The sequence below is a fragment of the Hemitrygon akajei genome, chromosome 24, assembly GCF_048418815.1.
Source record: "Hemitrygon akajei chromosome 24, sHemAka1.3, whole genome shotgun sequence".
In the NCBI taxonomy this organism is placed as follows: Eukaryota; Metazoa; Chordata; class Chondrichthyes; order Myliobatiformes; family Dasyatidae; genus Hemitrygon; species Hemitrygon akajei.
The window spans coordinates 43,488,425-43,508,360 of NC_133147.1; the positions used below are offsets into that span (position 1 = coordinate 43,488,425).

Sequence of the window (19,936 nt, forward strand, 5' to 3'; positions counted from 1 at the left end):
CCTACTCCCTTGAACACATGAATAACAGGAACTCCAATCTTCTGGTACTACTCCTGTGGCCAGTGAGGATGCCAAGGCTATGGCCAAAGGTGCAGCAATCTCTTCCCTCGTTTCCCATAGTAACAGGGGTTGCCTTTAACCACGCCGTTCCGTCTCCCCTTGACACTCTCAGACCCGATTCAGGGTCTAAACTGAAATGCCAACTGTCTTGTCTTCTTCCACAGATCCACTGAATTATTTGATTTTAATTTGCACTTTGGGCAGAATGGCCTGATCCCCTCCATGAGGGAGGAGTTGAATTTGTTCGATTACTACTTGGATTCGGGTTTCTCGCCCAGTCTTGACGTTCCAGGGGGAAAGTGGGTTTTGGCCGCCTTAACGTTTTCGGGTTGTGCGTCTCTAAAGAGGAGCCGGGGGTCGGTCTCGCTTTAAGGGGCGTGGCTCCGAGGCGCGCATGCGCGTTGATGGGTCTCCGGCTCTTCGGGAGGGCCCGGCTCACTTTCCCCCCGGTTCAGGGGCGCGCCTGCGCGGTACCGGTCGCCAGACCCCTCCCCCTCCCCAGACGGGGCGCGCGCGGGATGAGCGCCGGCGGCGGTAGGGCGGAGGCGGAGGCGGCGGCGGCGGCGGCGGCGGCGCCGGTCCCGGTCCCGGTCCCGGCCGAGACCACTCGGAGCAAGAAGAATCGCAAAAAGGGGCGGCGGAAACGCCGGGAGAGCGGAGTCGCCGGGTGAGAGGAGTGGAGGGGGCAGATTGAGGGTGAGGGGTACTGAGGTTGAGGCGAGGGGAAGAGAAGGAGGTGATGTTGGGAAGGGAGGGGAGAGGTGATGAGGTGGGGCTGCAGGTGAGGGAGGGAATGGGGAGGTGAGGAGGATGATGCATTGGACATTAAGGAGGAAGTGAGGGAGGTGAGGAGGAGGTAAATTAGTTTGGGGAGGGAGGGGATTGGAGATCGAGGGAGGAGGAGAAATGAGTAGAGCTAGGGAGGGAGGGAATGGGGAGATGAGGTATTTCGGTTGGGGAGAGGTAATGAGATGGTGTGAGGGAGAGATTCAGGAGGTGAGGAGGAGGTAAATTAGTTTGGGGAGGGGAGAGAGGGGTAATGAGATTGAAGTGGGAGCAAGAGGACTGGCATGTGAAGAGATAATGAGGTTGAGGAGGGAGCGAGGGGACAAGGAAGTAGGTGATGGGTTTGGGGAGGGAGATTGAGAAGGGAGGGCATGCGGACGTGAGGAGGATGATGTATTGACATTAAGGAGGGAGTGGGGAGGTGAGGACGTAAATTAGTTGGGAAGGGATTGAGGGGGATTCAGGACGGGAATGGGGAGGTGAGATGGTTGGGGAAGGAGGGGGTTGAAGAGTGAGGGAGGGAGGGGAAACGTGTGGAGCTTGTGAGCTGGGGAGGGAGTGAGGGCAATAGAGGTGTGGGGCGGCAAAGAGGAGTAGGTATTGAGGGAGTGAGTGAGGGGATTGAGGGAACACCCTCTCTCCACCTCCCTGCTCCGGTGTCTGGGTGAGGTGAGTTGAGTCTAGCCAGGAGTCCCGGTGTGCAGAGACCCGACCCCCTGGGAAGGGTCCGCACTGTGGGCCGCAGCCACCTGTCAGACAGGCCTCACTGGCGATGAGCAACTGCTGTTATAAATAGAGTGGCCTCCCCTCCCCCTCCTCTTCTCGGACTTGGGCAGCCTGGACGAGTCTAGCTCCTTTCTCCCACCCCTCACGCCCCCTCTTGGACCTGGCACCACTGTCTGGGTCTTAGGCAGCTTGGCTGAATCCAGCCCCTCCCCCTCCCTTTTGAACCCAGCACCACTGTCTGTCAGGCACAGGCAGCCTGGCCGTGTCAGGACAGTGTCTGTCAGCCTGCTCCATCATGGTCCCACCCAACCCCATACAACTGCCTTCTCACCTGACCTGACCGAACAGGAAACGATCACCTATCTCCCCCGTCCGCTCGCCTGTTCCAGCCCGTTCTGCCCCTCTGGGGAGGGAGGCATGAGGAAATGGGAATGGAGGAGTGGGATGAGGAAGGGGGTAAGAGGGAGAGAATGGCTGAGAGAGAGAGAGGTGGGAGGGCAAGAGAGAAGAGACCTGAGGGAAGGGTTGGGGGGGGGGGTGATCCAAGGGAATGGAGAGTGAAATTTGATTGTGTGCATTAGCCCCTTTGAAGTCAGGTTTCCCAGGTTGTGTCAGGACTAACCTGGATTTTCCTGTGTGTCCAGTTGGGAGACAGCAGGGGGAGGAGGATGAAGGAGAAGTGGGGTGGGGGGGGGGGGAGAAGATTCCGTTTCGGATTTAATTGCCGTACATACTGTGAAATGCGTTGGCCATTGACGCAAATGACACAACTAATGAAGTGGGGGGTGGGGGCAGACCTCACGTTGCTGCTGCCACGTCCTTTCGGGGTGAATAGTGGTGGGGGGGGTGGTAACCTGTCCAAGGACCCTGCATATTGAGGTGTGATAAAGGGTGGCTAAAGGAGGTGGGGGAACTGATGACAGGAAGAGTAACAAAAGGCCATCAGACATAGGAGCAGAATTAAGCCAATTCGCTCTGAGTCTGTTCAACCATACCATCGTGGCTGATTTATTATCCCTCTCAACCCCATTCTCCTGCCTTTTCTAATCAAAATCTCAGTACACCCACTGACTTGGCCTCCAGGGCTGTCTGTGACAGATTCACCACTCTCTGGCTAAAGAAATTCCTCCTCATCTCTCTTCTCAATGGACGTCCCTTTATTCTGAGGCTGTGCCCTCTGGTCCCAGGGATCAGCTAACATGGGAGAGGGAGATTGGGGTCATGATGGTGGGTGGGGTATCGGAAGCGTAGGGGGGTGCTTGGAAAGGTGAGGCAAGGTCTCGATGTAACGGCAAGCAGGATGGAGGTAAATCTGAAGACCTTCTGTAAGTGAACTGAGGGCAAAAGAATCATTGGGATTGGTTGTGTACTCTGGTATTCACAAAAGAAATAGACTTGAGTCTGGAGGGTTGAGTGAAGGGGCTGGTGAATTTCTTTCTTTGTAAATACAGACGGAGGCACTGAGTGTCTCAGGAGGTGTGATACCCAGTAGGCCACAGCCTGATAACCAGAGACCTGTGAGCTGAATGCCAGCGGTAGGGGAAGATTTCTGAGTTTAGGGAATGAGTGATCGCTTGGAACTCAAGGCACCCACTGTGTCTTTGTCCAGGGGAGTTCCTGCTTGATCAGTCTGGCTGAATACCCGAGCTAATGGAGTGTATTGACAAGCATGAAGCTGTAGATATTCAGCACGATATACATCAGTTGCCAGTATGGAGTTTAACCCAGATAAAAGTGAGGTGTTGCACCTTGGTAGGGCAAATGCATGGAGACAGTACACCGTTAAGGGAAAGATCCTTAACAGTGTTTCTGAGCAGAGCGATTTTGGGATCCAAGTTCAGAGCTCCTTGGAAGTTGCTACACAGGTCAATAAGGTTGTTAAGAAGGCTTATGGAATGCTTGCTTTTATTAGTTAAGGCATTGATTTCAAAAGTTATGTTGCAACTTTATAAACCTCTGCTTAGGCCACTTCTGGAGTATTGCATACAATTCTGGTTGCCCCACGAGAGGAAGAATGCTGAGGCTTTGGAGAGGGTGCAGAAGAGGTTCACCAGGATGGTGCCTGGTCTGCTATCACGAGGGGCTGGACAAACTTGGGTTGTTTCCTCCGGGGCAGCAGAGACGGAGAGGGAATTCTACAGAGGGGCACAGAGTATCCGTTTGCCAGGGTTGAAATGTCTAATGCCAGAGGGCGTGCATTGAAGTTAGGAGGGGGTGATATGAGGGGTAAGTTTCTTACTCAAAGTCTTGGATGTCTGAAATACGCTGCCCGGTCTGGTGGTAGAGGCAAATACATTAGAGGCTTTTTGGATAGGCACGTGGATGTAGGGAAGATGGAGGGATATGGACATGGTGTCAGTAGGAGGGATTAGTGTTTGGGTGTTTTCGAGTTGCTTTTTACCTGGTTCAGCACAGCATTGTGGGCCAAATGGCCTGTCCTCTGCTGTACTGTTCTATGTGGTTTGAGTGAGGCTTTTGACGAGGTGCTATGTGGCATGTAGTTAGAACGCAGAAGAGTACAAGAGATGGGCCTAGGGTGAGAAAGGAAATTACAGGCTAGCTAGCCTGACTTCGGTTTTTGGAGTCCATTAAGGATGATGTTTCGAGGTACTTGGAGGCACAGGATAAAATAAGGCATAGTCCACGTGGTTTCCTTAAGGGAAAATCTTGCCAGATAAATATGTTGGAGTTCTTTGAGGAAGTATCAGGCAGCATAGACAAAGGAGAGGCTGTGGATGTTGTATATTTGGATTTTCAGAAGGCCTTTGATAAGGTGCAGCACAAGACTGCTAAACCAGTAAAAAACCCGTGGTATTACAGGAAAGAAATTGCTTGGATAGAGCATCGACTGACTGGCAGGAGGCAAATGGACCTTCTTCTGGTTGGCTGCCGGTGACAAGTGGTGTTTTGCCAGGGTTGGTGTTGGGCATGATTATTTTCATATGATTTGGATGACAGGATTGGTGGTTTTGTGGCCGTGTTTGCGGACGATATGACGATAGGTGGAAGGGCAGGTAGTGTTGAGGAAATAGAGTCTGCAGAAGGACTTGGACAGATTGGGAGAACGGACAAAGAAGTACAAAATTCGGAAATCAGAGGTGCGAAGAGATCTGGTAGTCCTGATTCCCCACAGGTTAAATCCCAGGTTGAGTTTGTGGTAAGGAAGGCAAATGCAATATTAGCATTTGTTTCAAGAGAATCGGAATAAAAAAAGCGAGGATGTAATGCTGAGTCGTTGGTCTGATCACTCTTGGGGAATTGTGAGCAGTTTTGGGCCCCTTATCTAAGAAAGGATGTGCTGGTATTGGAGAGGTTCAGAGAAGGTTCAAGAGAATGACAGCGTTAACATATGAGGAGTGTTTGATATCTCTGGGCCTGTATTCACTGAAGTTTAGAAAAATGAGGGGTGGATCTCATTTGAAAGATCTCATCTCAAGAAGACATACAACTCAGTGTTTCAGGAAGAGATTCCTCCCATCCACCATCCGATTTCTGAATGGACACTACCTACCTATTTTCCCCTCTTTTTACATTACTTATTTAAATTATAATGTACCATTGCTACAAAACAACAAATTTCACACATATGCTGGTGATTTTCCACCTGATTCTGATTAACAACCTATCTGAAACCTAGATAAGAGTGATGTGGAGAGGATGTTTTCTTTAGTGGAGAAGTCTTGGACCAGAGGACACAGCTTCAGAATAGAGGTGGGGAGGAATTTTTTTAGCCAGAGGATGGTAAATCTGTGAAATTCATTGCTACAGACTGCTGTGGAGGCCCTGTCACTGAGTATACTTAAAGCGGAGGCTGATAGATTCTTCGTTGGCAAGTGTGCCAAAGATCATAGGGAGAAAGCTGAAGGATAGCGTCGAGAGGGATAATAGATCAGACAGACAGACATACTTTATTGATCCCGAGGGAAATTGGGTTTCGTTACAGCTGCACCAACCAAGAATAGTGTAGAAATATAGCAATATAAAACCATAAATAATTAAATAATGATAAGTAAGTTATTCCAAGTGGAAATAAGTCCAGGACAAGCCTGTTGGCTCAAGGTGTCTGACACTCCGAGGGAGGAGTTGTAAAGTTTGATGGCTACAGGCAGGAATGACTTCCTATGACGCTTAGTGTTGCATCTCGGTGGAATGCGTCTCTGGTAGGTTGGCGGAGCAGTCGATGAGCCGCAGAGCCTAATTATGTCCTTTGTGTAATGGTCTTCAGCTCACCATGATGCCATCCTAACTGATCCAATCTGCCTCTTTAGCATTGCCATTGTATCTGCTTCCACCTCTGCCTCTGTTGGCTGGTGGTGTTGTCCAGGCACCTGCACTGTCCGTCTAAAACAATACTTGTCTCACACCTCCCCACTCCCGGCACGTCAGATCTGCTCTCTAATACAGTGGATTCTGGTTAACTGGGACCGGTACATTTGATCTACTTTAGAGGGTGCCCCAATTTGCTGGTTTCTTGAAGATACTTAAAAAGGTATAAAAAAAAGACAAGCTATAGGTTAATTGAGTAACACATTTGTATTTAAATGAAATGTAGAAGAAAGTAATGACTGCCAATGCTACTATAGTACTATAAAACTATTTGTTCCTCTTAGTTATTGACAGAGAAATTAATCCAGTCTATGCTTCCATGTTCTTTTGATTGACTGTGAATGAACAAAATTAGTGCAGACATCTAAATGCAGATAATGGACTACCTTCATCAATGCTTTCAACATTGCATCCTTCAAATCTTCATTTTCATTGTAACAATCCAGATGATTGCCAATACCTTCACACTCCCTAACTTGTTGAAGCAGTGAAAGCGTTTCATGTTCACTTACGGCCATTTGAACATCTCTAAACCCAAATGCTTGAAACCACAATGAGCAAAACTGCTTATTTCTCGCCAACTACCAGTGCTTTTTAAACACAAATACACACAACTGACGCCATCTAAGCACAGAGTGAAATCCTGGTTAGAAACTGTTCGGCAACAGTCTCCTGCCTCAGTGAAGCAGCATAGTGTTTCAATTAATTTTTGGTCTCTTTAAGAGTTGTCCCAAGTGAGCAGCTACCCTGATTTACCGATGGCCCAATTAACTGGAATCCACTGTATTTATTTCTATCCTGGGAAAGGAGACTGACTGTCTACCCTATCTAAGCCTCTGATAACGTCAGATATTTATATCAGATCGTCTCCTTGGTCTCCAATGTTCCAGTGAAAGCAGTCCAAGTTTGTTGAAGGCCTCATGGCCTATATGTTCCTGGTAAATCTCTTCAACAACGCTCTCAATAAGCCTCCACCTTTTCCCTGTAACATGACAAACAGAACTGCACACAGTGCTTGGGATTCATGAGATCTGGGGAATCTTGTCTGGGTGGATTCGGAATTGTATTTCCCACAGGTGGTTGTAGATGGGCTGTATTCTGCCCGGAGGTCGGTGACTAGCAGTGTTACACTGCGACACCACTAGTGACTCGGGTCCCCAATGATCCTTCGGGCCCTTTTCCCTCACCTGTCTTTGTAAATGTCCTGAATAGTGGGAAGTTCACATCTACAGATGCACTGGGCTGTCCGCACCACTCTCTTCAGAGTCCTGCGATTAAGGGAGGTACAGTTCCCATACCAGCAGCCAGTTAGGATGCTTTTAATTGTGCCCCTGTAGAAAGTTCTTGGGATTTGGGGGCCCATACCAAACTTCTTCAACCGTCTGAGGTGAAAGAGGTACTGTTGTGCTTTTCTCACCACACAGCCGGTATGTACAGCCCATGTGAGATCCTCGGTGATGTGGATGCCGAGGATAAAGCTGTTTACCCTCTCAACCCCCGATCCACTGATGTCAGTAAGGGCTAGCCTGTCTCCATTCCTCCTGTAATCCACAACCAGCTCCTTTGTTTTTGCGACATTGAGGGAGAGGTTGTTCTCTTGACACCACTGTGTCAGAGAGGTGACTTCTCTGTAGGCTGCCTCGTTATTATTTGAGATTAGGACAATCAGTGTAGTGTTGTCAGCAAATCTAATTAGCAGATTAGAGTTGTGGGTGGCGACACAGTTATAGGTATACAGGGAGTAAAGGAGGGGCAGTACACAGCCCTGAGGGGCTCCTGTATTGAGAGTCAGAGGGGTGGAGGTGAGGGAGCCCACTCTTACCACCTACTGGCAATCTGACAGGAAGTCCAGGGTCCAGCTACACAAGGCAGGGTGAAGGCCAAGGTCTTGAGCTTCTTGTCAAGCCTGGAGGGAATTTTGGTGTTGAATGCTGAACTGTAGTCTAAGAACAGCATTCTCACATAAGCATCCTTCTTCTCCAGATGTGTAGAGCTGTGGCTATTGTGTCATCTGTCAATGGGTTGTGTCAGAAGGCGAATCCTAGGGGTCGAGTGTGGGTGGCAGCATGCTGCAGATGTAGTCCTTGACCAGCCTCTCAGATTATTTGCTTATTGAGGTGTCAAGGGGAGAACATACAGTCTCCTTACGGACAACGGTGGGAATCGAACCCGTCACTACGATATGCTACCATGCCACCCAAATGGAGGTGGCGTGATCATTGTGTGCATAGACATTAGTGGGATTGCTGACAGTGGGGAGCAGTTTGTGGCTACAGCGTGATTGCAATTGTCTTTGTGGGTTTGAGGAGATGGTCTTTGGCAGCATCCATAATCAGGGAACCCCTTCATGCTTTCTTCTCAGTGCTGCCATCAGGAAGATGGTACAGAGTTAGAATCAGGTTTATTATCACCAGTTTATAACCATATAACAATTACAACATGGAAACGGGCCATCTCAGCCCTTCTAGTCCGCGACGAACGCTTACTCTCACCTAGTCCCACTGACCTGCACTCAGCCCATAACCCTCCATTCCTTTCCTATCCATATACCTAACCAATTTTACTTTAAATGACAATATCGAACCTGCCTCTACCACTTCTACTGGAAGCTCATTCAACACAGCTACCACTCTCTGAGTAAAGAAGTTCCCCCTCATGTTACCCCTAAACTTTTGCCCCCTAACTCTCAACTCATGTCTTCTTGTTTGAATCTCCCCTACTCTCAATGGAAAAAACCTATCCACGGCAACTCTATCTAACCCCCTCATAATTTTAAATACCTCTATCAAGTCCCCCCTCAACCTTCTACGCTCCAAAGAATAAAGACCTAACTTGTTCAACCTTTCTCTGTTACTTAGGTGCTGAAACCCAGGTAACATTCTAGTAAATCTCTGTACTCTCTCTATTTTGTTGACATCTTTCCTATAATTCAGTGACCAGAACTGTACACGATACTCCAAATTCGGCCTTACCAATGCCTTGTACAATTTTAACATTACATCCCAACTCCTATACTCAATGCTCTGATTTATAAAGGCCAGCATACCAAAAGCTTTCTTCACCACCCTATCCACATGAGATTCCACCTTCAGGGAACTATGCACCATTATTCCTAGATCACTCTGTTCTACTGCATTCTTCAATGCTCTACCATTTACCATGTATGTCCTATTTTGATTAGTCCTACCAAAATGTAGCACCTCACACTTATCAGCATTAAATTCCATCTGCCATTGTTCAGCCCACTCTTCTAACTGGCCTGAATCTCTCTACAAGCTTGAAAACCTACTTCATTATCCACAACGCCACCTATCTTAGTATCATTTGCATACTTACTAATCCAATTTACCACCTTGTGTTGAGAAATTTGTTACGGAGCTTCTGGGCTCACACCACCAGGTTCAGGAACAGTTACTCCCTTTCAACCATCAGACTCTTTAACCAAAGGGGATAACTTCACTTGCTCCATCTTTGAAATGTTCCCACAACTAATGGACTCACTTTCAAGGACTATTCAGCTGATGTTCTCGATTTTTATTGGATATTTATTTATTATTTATTTTTGTATTTGCAGAGTTTATTGTTCTTTGCACACGATGGTGTGTTTTTTCATTGATTCTGTTATGTTTATTCTGTAGATGCATGAGTATGCCTACAAGAAAATGAATGTCAGGGTTTCTATGGTGACATAATGTACTTTGATAATAATAAATTTCGAGGCATCACCAGGTAAGGTCCAAGGGAATATAGAGGAATAGAGGGGATTTTGGTGCATGTCCAAAGATTCTTGAAAGTGTCAGCATAGCCAAGTGGAGTTTATTGTCACGGGTAGTTATGAGGGCTGGTACTTAGAGGGTTTAGAAGGACTGTAAGTTGAAGATAGGCAAGTCTAGCAGCATGGGGCAAGTTGGGCTGAAGGATTTGGAATTGGGTTTGTTATTGTCCCAGGTACTGAGATGCAGTGAAAAGCTTGGCTTGCATACAGGGAAAGTGCAGACAATATGGAGCAAGATCACAGAGAGGTAGACTGTGAGGTCCGAATCAGGTTTATTATCACGGCATTGTTATGAAGTTTACTGTCTTGTGGCAGTGTGCACTGCAAGAGACTACAAGTTATAACAAAGGTAAGCAAGCAGTGCAAAGAAAGTGAGGTTGTTTTCACAGATAGATAGATACTTTATTCATCCCCATGGGGAAATTCAACATTTTTCCAATGTCCCATACACTTATTGTAGCAAAACTAATTACATACAATACTTAACTCAATATAAATATGCATCTAAAATCACCCTCTCAAAAAGCATTAATAAATAGCTTTTAAAAAGTTCTTAAATAGTTTACCAAGAAATACATTGAATGGTAACTTAAGCTCAGTCCTGACCCCGGCACTTTAACATATCCTACCCCTGGCGTTTGAATTGTAAAGCCGAATGGCATTGGGGAGTAATGATCTCTTCATCCTGTCTGAGGAGCATTGCATCAATAGCAACCTGCCACTGAAACTGCTTCTCTGTCTCTGGATGGTGCTATGCAGAGGATGTTCAGGGTTTTCCATGATTGACCGTAGCCTACTCAATGCCCTTCGCTCTGCTACCGATGTCATATTCTCCAGTTCTGTGCCCACGACAGAGCCCGCCTTCCTTACCAGCTTATTAAGACGTGAGGCGTCCCTCTTCTTAATGCTGCCTCCCCAACACACCACCACAAAGAAGAGGGCGCTCTTCACAACTGACCAATAGAACATCTTCAGCATCTCACTACAAACATTGAATGACGCCAACCTTCTAAGGAAGTACAGTCGACTCTGTGCCTTCCTGCACAAGGCATCTGTGCATGGACCATTCAGAAATCTGATGACAGAGGGGGAAAAGTTATTTCTAAAACGATGAGTGTGTGTCTTCAGGTTCCTGTACCACCTCCCTGACGATAGCAATGAGAAGAGGGCAGGTCCTATGTGAGGTGTGTCCTTCAGGATGGATGTGTCACCTTTTGAAGATGTCCTCGATAGTTGAGAGGGTTTCAAAGTTCAAAATACATTATTATGATGTACGTACATGTCACTATACACAGCCCTGAGATTCATTTTCATGGGGGCATGCTCAGTAAATCCAATAAACCTAACAGAATCAATGAAAGACCACACCAAGTTGGCCATTCAACCAGTGCACAAAGAACAACAATAAATAAGCGATAAGTACCAGGAACACGAGCTGAAGTATGGGAGCTTTTCAATGATGGGGCGCGTGAAGCTGAGTGAACCTGGTGGTGTGCTTCCTGATGGATGCTGCTTTCCCGCGACAGTGTTTCATATAGATGTGCTCGGTGGTGGGGAGGGCTTTACCCGTGGTGGACTGCGTCATATCCACGACTTCTTGTAGGACTTACCGCTCAAGAGCACTGGTGTTTCCATACCAGGCTGTGATGCAGCCACCACTCATCTATAGCAGTTGGTTGAAGTTTTCGATGTCATGCCAAATCTTAAACTCCTATGGACGCAGAGGCACCAGTGTACTTTCTTCACAATTGCAGTTGTTTGCTGGGTCCAGGACGGGTCCTTTGAGAAGTTGCTGACCCTCTCGACCAGTGATGAGGACTGGCTCATGGACCAGTGATGGAGCTGGTTGAGTCTACAACCCTCCGCAGCTTTTGCTGAACCTGAGTAGTGTACCAGGTGGTAACGTACCTACAGGACATTGGTTTAGGGGAAGGGGGGAGAAGAGATTCCATCACCCTGTACATGAGAGGGTCGTGGGTGGGGAATCACTGACGGTGTCTGAGAAGAGTCCAGATTGAATCGCCCAGACATAGAGCTTGTGGGCTGTGGGGTCCAGACAGAAGGGAGCCCACTGCCTCAGTGTTCCTGTGCTCGGTGTCTGTAATCCTGGCAGCTCTTATCCCTCCTGCCTTGTTAGAAAATTGCAGAACTCCCCATCAGACTAACAAATACCCTTCTCTAGGGCTCCCGGTGTGAGTTATTGTGTGTCTGGAGCTAACTCTGTACCTGTCCCCTCCCTATGTGTGAGTCTTGGACATTAAATATATTCAGGAAGCGGGCAGGTAAGACACACTGGAGAGACGAGGGGTTTGGGGAGACACAGCAGAAGTGATCAGTCAGGGTTGAAGGGGGCGGTTCCGAGGGGCCGAATGTCCTGTTTCTGTTCCATGCTGGCTGGAGATGGCAGTGGGGAGGACAGGAGAGAGTGGGGATGGCGACGGATTACTGAGAAGAGAAAGAGGGAGGGCACAATAGGAGGAGAGAAGAGATGGAGAGAGAGGTGTACGGGGGGCAGAGGTGAGAGGAGGTTGGGGAAGAGAGGAGAAGGTAAGATGCAGGAAAGTTGAGAGGAGTCATAGAAAGGACAGCACAGAAACAGGCCATTTGGCCCATCTAGTCTGTGCCAAACCATTTAAACTCCCATCGACTTGCAGCCCTCCATACCGCTACTATCCATGTACCTATCCAAACTTCTCTTAAATGTTGAAATCAAGCTCACATGCACCACTTTCGCCAGCAACTCGGTCCACATTCTCACGACCCTCCAAGTGAAGAAGTTTCCCCTCGTGTTCCCTTAAACATTTCAACTTTCACCCTTAAGGCACAAACTAACGGAGATGGGAGTAGACTCTCACATGGTGGATTGGATAGTGGACTACTTGACAGATAGACCTCAGTATGTGCGGTTGGGAGACTGTAGGTCTGACACGGTGGTCAGCAGCACAGGAGCGCCGCAAGGAACCGTACTCTCTCCGGTCCTGTTCACCCTGTACACATCAGACTTCCAATATAACTCGGAGTCCTGCCATGTGCAGAAGTTCGCTGATGACACAGCCATAGTGGGGTGTGTCAGGAATGGACAGGAGGAGGAGTATAGGAAACTGATACAGGACTTTGTGATATGGTGCAACTCAAACTACCTGCGTCTCAATATCACCAAGACCAAGGAGATGGTGGTGGACTTTAGGAGATCTAGGCCTCATATGGAGCCAGTGATCATTAATGGAGAATGTGTGGAGCAGGTTAAGACCTACAAGTATCTGGGAGTACAGTTAGACGAGAAGCTAGACTGGACTGCCAACACAGATGCCTTGTGCAGGAAGGCACAGAGTCGACTGTACTTCCTTAGAAGGTTGGCGTCATTCAATGTCTGTAGTGAGATGCTGAAGATGTTCTATAGGTCAGTTGTGGAGAGCGCCCTCTTCTTTGTGGTGGTGTGTTGGGGAGGAAGCATTAAGAAGAGGGACGCCTCACGTCTTAATAAGCTGGTAAGGAAGGCGGGCTCTGTCGTGGGCAAAGTACTGGAGAGTTTAACATCGGTAGCTGAGCGAAGGGCGCTGAGTAGGCTACGGTCAATTATGGAAAACTCTGAACATCCTCTACATAGCACCATCCAGAGACAGAGAAGCAGTTTCAGCGACAGGTTACTATCGATGCAATGCTCCTCAGACAGGATGAAGAGGTCAATACTCCCCTATGCCATTAGGCTTTACAATTCTACCGCCAGGACTTAAGAACTTTTTAAAAGCTATTATTAATGCTTTTTGAGATAGTGATTTAGATGCATATCATATTTTTTACTGAGTTAAGTATTGTATGTAATTAGTTTTGCTACAACAAGTGTATGGGACATTGGAAAAAAGTTGAATTTCCCCATGGGGATGAATAAAGTATCTATCTATCTATCTATCTATCTTAACCCATGACCTCCAGTTGTAGTCCCAGCCAACCTCAGTGGGAAGAACCTCTTGCCTTTACCCTATTTTTACCCGTCATAATTTTGTATACCTCTCTCAGACCTCCCCTCAGTCTTCTATGCCCCAAGGAATGAAGTCCTAACTGATTCAATCTTTCCTCAGTGTTGTAAATTCAGCGGACCTGTCCAGCACCTCTGCTTAGGAGGGGGAGAGGGAAGGTCAGAGAGAGGAGAGGAGAGGAGTGAGAGGAGAAACGGGGAGATAGGCCCACAGGCTCTAAATCTGTCATCTGGTTTTAGAGCAAGCAGAGAGACCTGTGGAAGGAGGGTGGGGGTTGGGATTGGGGGGCACGTGGGCATCTCTCCTCTCTGTCAGCCGGATCACAACGAGCTCATGGTCCAAACTGGGCTGTGGTGACTCAGCCGGCAGCTGTCTCATGGCCACTTCCCAGCTCCTGTGCACTCGACAACCAGCTGTTAGGAATGCCTGTCTTTGGCAAGCGGGCCAGGACCCAGAGGCTGGAATTACGTAGAGATTGCTAGAGGTTACAGAGATAAAGACACGAGGGGGGGGGAGGAAGGGAGGGGATCACAGATAAAGAGGGGGGTAGGGGAGGGAGGGGTGTTACAAAGAGGGATATAAGGGGGGTCACAGAGATGGGGTAGGGGAGGGAGGGGGTCACAGATGGAGGAGTGGGATGGGGAGGGAGGGAGTCAGACGGAGGAGTGTAGGGGAGGGAGGGGGTCACAGATGGGGAGTGGGGTTAGGGAGGGAGTGGGTCACAGATGGAGGAGTGGGGTAGGGGAGGGAGGGGGTCAGATGGAGGAGTGGGATGGGGAGGGAGGGGTGTTACAGAGTCGGGGTAGGGGAGGGAGGGAGTCACAGACGGAGGAGTGTAGGGGAGGGAGGGGGTCACGGGAGGGTGTGGAGGAATGAGAGAGTCACAGAAGTTGGAGTGGGGTAGGGGAGGGAGGGGGTCACAGGAGGGTGTGGAGGAGTGAGAGTCAGACGGGGAGTGGGGTAAGGCAGGGAGTGGGTCACGGATGGGGAGTGGGGTAGGGGAGGGAGGGGGGTCACAGATGGAGGAGTGGGATGGGGAGGGAGGGGTGTTACAGAGTCGGGGTAGGGGAGGGAGGGAGTCACAGATGGAGGAGTGGGATAGGGGAGGGAGGGAGTCACAGATGGAGGAGTGTAGGGGAGGGAGGGGTCACGGAGGAGTGGGATAGGGGAGGGAAGGAGTCACAGACGGAGTGTAGGGGAGGGAGGGGGTCACAGATGGAGGAGTGGGATAGGGGAGGGAAGGAGTCACAGACGGAGTGTAGGGGAGGGAGGGGGTCACAGGAGGGTGTGGAGGAATGAGAGAGTCACAGACGTTGGAGTGGGGTAGGAGAGGGAGGGGGTCACAGATGGAGGAGTGGGATAGGGGAGGGAGGGGGTGTTACAGAGTCGGGGTAGGGAAGGGAGGGAGTCACAGACGGAGGAGTGAGAGCACAGATGGGGAGTGGGGTAAGGGAGGGAGGGGGTCACAGAGATGGGGTAGGGGAAGGAGGGGGTCAGATGGAGGAGTGGGATAGGGGAGGGAAGGAGTCACAGACGGAGGAGTGTAGGGGAGGGAGGGAGGGGAAGGGGTGGATTGTTGCAGCTGGAAGGGAGGATGATGACCTAATGCATGGAAACCAGAGGGAGGTGGAGAGGATGAGGGGACAGTATCAGCGATGGAGACGGGCAGTCTAGCTAAGGGGCTTGTGAAATGCTGAACGGCTGATGTGATCTCTGTCTGATTCAGGCCCCAGGTCGTCCAGTGTGAGGAGCCCCAGGTTCCACAGCCTGTCACCCCACAACCTTCAGAACTACTGGGATCTGATGATGAGGAGCAGGAAGATCCCTCAGATTACTGCAAGGGTGAGGAAGGGGCGGCGAGGGGGTGCTGTTCTGTACAAGGGCCGGTGACGAGGGAGTGCCATTCTGTATGGAGGGGCTGGTGAGGAGGGGGTGTCATTCTGTACGAGGGCTGGTGAGGAGGGAGTGCCATTCTGTATGGGGGGCAGTGAGGAGGGAGTGTCGTTCTGTATGGGGGGCAGTGAGGAGGGAGTGCCATTCTGTATGGGGGGCAGTGAGGAGGGAGTGCCATTCTGTATGGGGGGACTGGTGAGGAAGGGGTGTCATTCTGTACGAGGGCTGGTGAGGAGGGAGTGTCATTCTGTATGGGGGGCCGGTGACGAGGGAGTGCCATTCTGTATGGAGGGGCTGGTGAGGAGGGAGTGTCATTCTGTATGGGGGGCTGGTGAGGAGGGAGTGTCGTTCTGTATGGGGGTAGTGAGGAGGGAGTGTCATTCTGTATGGGGGCAGTGAGGAGGGAGTGTCGTTCTGTATGGGGTTTGTGAGGACGGAGTGTCGTTCTGTATGGAGGGCAGTGAGGAGGGAGTGTCGTTCTGTATGGAGGGTAGTGAGGAGGGAGTGTCGTTCTGTATGGGGGGCAGTGAGGAGGGAGTGTCGTTCTGTATGGGGGGCAGTGAAGAGGGAGTGTCGTTCTGTATGGGGGGCAGTGAGGAGGGAGTGTCGTTCTGTATGGGGGGCAGTGAGGAGGGAGTGTCGTTCTGTATGGGGGTAGTGAGGAGGGAGTGTCGTTCTGTATGGGGGCAGTGAGGAGGGAGTGTCGTTCTGTATGGGGGTAGTGAGGACGGAGTGTCGTTCTGTATGGAGGGCAGTGAGGAGGGAGTGTCGTTCTGTATGGGGGGCAGTGAGGAGGGAGTGTCGTTCTGTATGGGGGGCAGTGAGGAGGGAGTGTCGTTCTGTATGGGGACAGTGAGGAGGGAGTGTCGTTCTGTATGGGGGGCAGTGAAGAGGGAGTGTCGTTCTGTATGGGGGGCAGTGAAGTGGGAGTGTCGTTCTGTATGGGGGGCAGTGAGGAGGGAGTGTCGTTCTGTATGGAGGGCAGTGAGGAGGGAGTGTCGTTCTGTATGGAGGGTAGTGAGGAGGGAGTGTCGTTCTGTATGGGGGGCAGTGAAGAGGGAGTGTCGTTCTGTATTGGGGGCAGTGAGGAGGGAGTGTCGTTCTGTATGGGGGGCAGTGAGGAGGGAGTGTCGTTCTGTATGGGGGGCAGTGAGGAGGGAGTCGTTCTGTATGGGGGGTCTGGTGAGGAGGGAGTGTCGTTTTGTATGGGGGCAGTGAGGAGGGAGTGTCGTTCTGTATGGGGGGCAGTGAGGAGGGAGTGTCGTTCTGTATGGGGGGCAGTGAGGAGGGAGTGTCGTTTTGTATGGGGGGCAGTGAGGAGGGAGTGTCGTTCTGTATGGGGGGCAGTGAGGAGGGAGTGTCGTTCTGTATGGGGGGTCTGGTGAGGAGGGAGTGTCGTTTTGTATGGGGGCAGTGAGGAGGGAGTGTCGTTCTGTATGGGGGGCAGTGAGGAGGGAGTGTCGTTTTGTATGGGGGCAGTGAGGAGGGAGTGTCGTTCTGTATGGGGGGCAGTGAGGAGGGAGTGTCGTTCTGTATGGGGGGCAGTGAGGAGGGAGTGTCGTTCTGTATGGGGGGCAGTGAGGAGGGAGTGTCGTTCTGTATGGGGGGTCTGGTGAGGAGGGAGTGTCGTTTTGAATGGGGGCAGTGAGGAGGGAGTGTCGTTCTGTATGGGGGGCAGTGAGGAGGGAGTGTCGTTCTGTATGGGGGGCAGTGAGGAGGGAGTGTCGTTCTGTATGGGGGCAGTGAGGAGGGGGCTCCAATTTCCCAGGTCACTCTGGTCTGATTGTCACCCCTCTCCTCGGCCAGGCGGGTATTATCCGGTGAAGATTGGAGACCTATTTCACAGCCGTTACCATGTCATCCGCAAACTGGGCTGGGGCCATTTTTCTACCGTCTGGCTCTGCTGGGACATTCAGTGAGTCCAGGGCACTGTAGGGAGTGGCGGGGGTGGGGGGAGAGTCCGGCTAGAAGCAGGTGGTGTATTTTAGCCCTGCTATTCACCTGCCCCCACTCGCGGTATGGTCGGGTGTAATGAGCAGTGACTGTTGACCAGTGTGAGGGACTCCTGGGCATAATAGGGAAGTGACCGTCCCTGGGGACAAAGGCGGGGGCTGTCCAGCTCCAGGGACAGGACAGGAGGCAATGTCCAGCCCGGGGACTGGGGGAGTGGGTCAGTGACCGGCCCGGGGACTGGGGGAGTGAGATAGTGACCGGCCCGGGGACTGGGGGAGTGGGTAAGTGACCGGCCCGGGGACTGGGGGAGTGGGTCAGTGACCGGCCCGGGGACTGGGGGAGTGGGATAGTGACCGGCCCGGGGATTGGGGGAGTGGGATAGTGACCGGCCCGGGGACTGGGGGAGTGGGATAGTGACCGGCCCGGGGACTGGGGGAGTGGGATAGTGACCGGCCCGGGGATTGGGGGAGTTGGATAGTGACCGGCCCGGGGACTGGGGGAGTGGGTCAGTGACCGGCCCGGGGACTCGGGGAGTGGGTCAGTGACCGGCCCGGGGACTGGGGGAGTGGGATAGTGACCGGCCCGGGGACTGGGGGAGTGGGATAGTGACCGGCCCGTGGACTGGGGGAGTGGGTCAGTGACCGGCCCGGGGACTGGGGGAGTGGGTCAGTGACCGGCCCGGGGACTCGGGGAGTGGGTCAGTGACCGGCCCGGGGACTGGGGGAGTGGGATAGTGACCGGCCCGGGGACTGGGGGAGTGGGATAGTGACCGGCCCGTGGACTGGGGGAGTGGGTCAGTGACCGGCCCGGGGACTGGGGGAGTGGGATAGTGACCGGCCCGGGGACTGGGGGAGTGGGATAGTGACTGGCCCGGGGACTGGGGGAGTGGGTCAGTGACCGGCCCGGGGACTGGGGGAGTGGGTCAGTGACCGGCCCGGGGACTGGGGGAGTTTGATAGTGACCGGCCCGGGGACTGGGGGAGTGGGATAGTGACCGGCCCGGGGACTGGGGGAGTGGGATAGTGACCGGCCCGGGGACTGGGGGAGTGGGTCAGTGACCGGCCCGGGGACTGGGGGAGTGGGTCAGTGACCGGCCCGGGGACTGGGGGAGTGGGTCAGTGACCGGCCCGGGGACTGGGGGAGTGGGTCAGTGACCGGCCCGGGGACTGGGGGAGTGGGTCAGTGACCGGCCCGGGGACTGGGGGAGTGGGTCAGTGACCGGCCCGGGGACTGGGGGAGTGGGTCAGTGACCGGCCCGGGGACTGGGGGAGTGGGTCAGTGACCGGCCCGGGGACTGGGGGAGTGGGATAGTGACCGGCCCGGGGACTGGGGGAGTGGGATAGTGACCGGCCCGGGGACTGGGGGAGTGGGATAGTGACCGGCCCGGGGACTGGGGGAGTGGGATAGTGACCGGCCCGGGGACTGGGGGAGTGGGTCAGTGACCGGCCCGGGGACTGGGGGAGTGGGATAGTGACCGGCCCGGGGACTGGGGGAGTGGGTCAGTGACAGGCCCGGGGACTGGGGGAGTGGGTCAGTGACCGGCCCGGGGACTGGGGGAGTGGGTCAGTGACCGGCCCGGGGACTGGGGGAGTGGGATAGTGACCGGCCCGGGGACTGGGGGAGTGGGATAATGACCGGCCCGGGGACTGGGGGAGTGGGTCAGTGACCGGCCCGGGGACTGGGGGAGTGGGATAGTGACCGGCCCGGGGACTGGGGGAGTGGGTCAGTGACCGGCCCGGGGACTGGGGGAGTGGGTCAGTGACCGGCCCGGGGACTGGGGTAGTGGGATAGTGACCGGCCCGGGGACTGGGGGAGTGGGTCAGTGACCGGCCCGGGGACTGGGGGAGTGGGATAATGACCGGCCCGGGGACTGGGGGAGTGGGTCAGTGACCGGCCCGGGGACTGGGGGAGTGGGATAGTGACCGGCCCGGGGACTGGGGGAGTGGGATAGTGACCGGCCCGGGGACTGGGGGAGTGGGTCAGTGACCGGCCCGGGGACTGGGTGAGTGGGTCAGTGACCGGCACGGGGACTGGGGGAGTGGGATAGTGACCGGCCCGGGGACTGGGGGAGTGGGTCAGTGACCGGCCCGGGGACTGGGGGAGTGGGTCAGTGACCGGCCCGGGGACTGGGGGAGTGGGATAGTGACCGGCCCGGGGACTGGGGGAGTGGGATAGTGACCGGCCCTGGGACTGGGGGAGTGGGATAGTGACCGGCCCGGGGACTGGGGGAGTAGGATAGTGACCGGCCCGGGGACTGGGGGAGTGGGATAGCGACCGGCACGGGGACTGGGGGAGTGGGATAGCGACCGGCCCGGGGACTGGGGGAGTGGGATAGTGACCGGCCCGGGGACTGGGGGAGTGGGTCAGTGACCGGCCCGGGGACTGGGGGAGTGGGATAGTGACCGGCCCGGGGACTGGGGGAGTGGGTCAGTGACCGGCCC

General features: G+C 52.8%; 1 protein-coding gene across 1 annotated transcript in view; it reads left to right on the top strand.

The window, feature by feature from the left end:
• The first annotated feature begins 475 nt into the window (after positions 1 to 475).
• LOC140716035 (SRSF protein kinase 3-like) overlaps positions 476 to 19,936 on the top strand; it is a 59,704-nt gene continuing 40,243 nt past the window's right edge. Inside the window, 3 exon segments of the mRNA XM_073028701.1 lie at positions 476 to 727; positions 15,377 to 15,492; positions 17,350 to 17,458. Of these exon segments, the coding sequence (XP_072884802.1) occupies positions 579 to 727; positions 15,377 to 15,492; positions 17,350 to 17,458 (374 nt within the window). The 5' untranslated portion in view covers positions 476 to 578.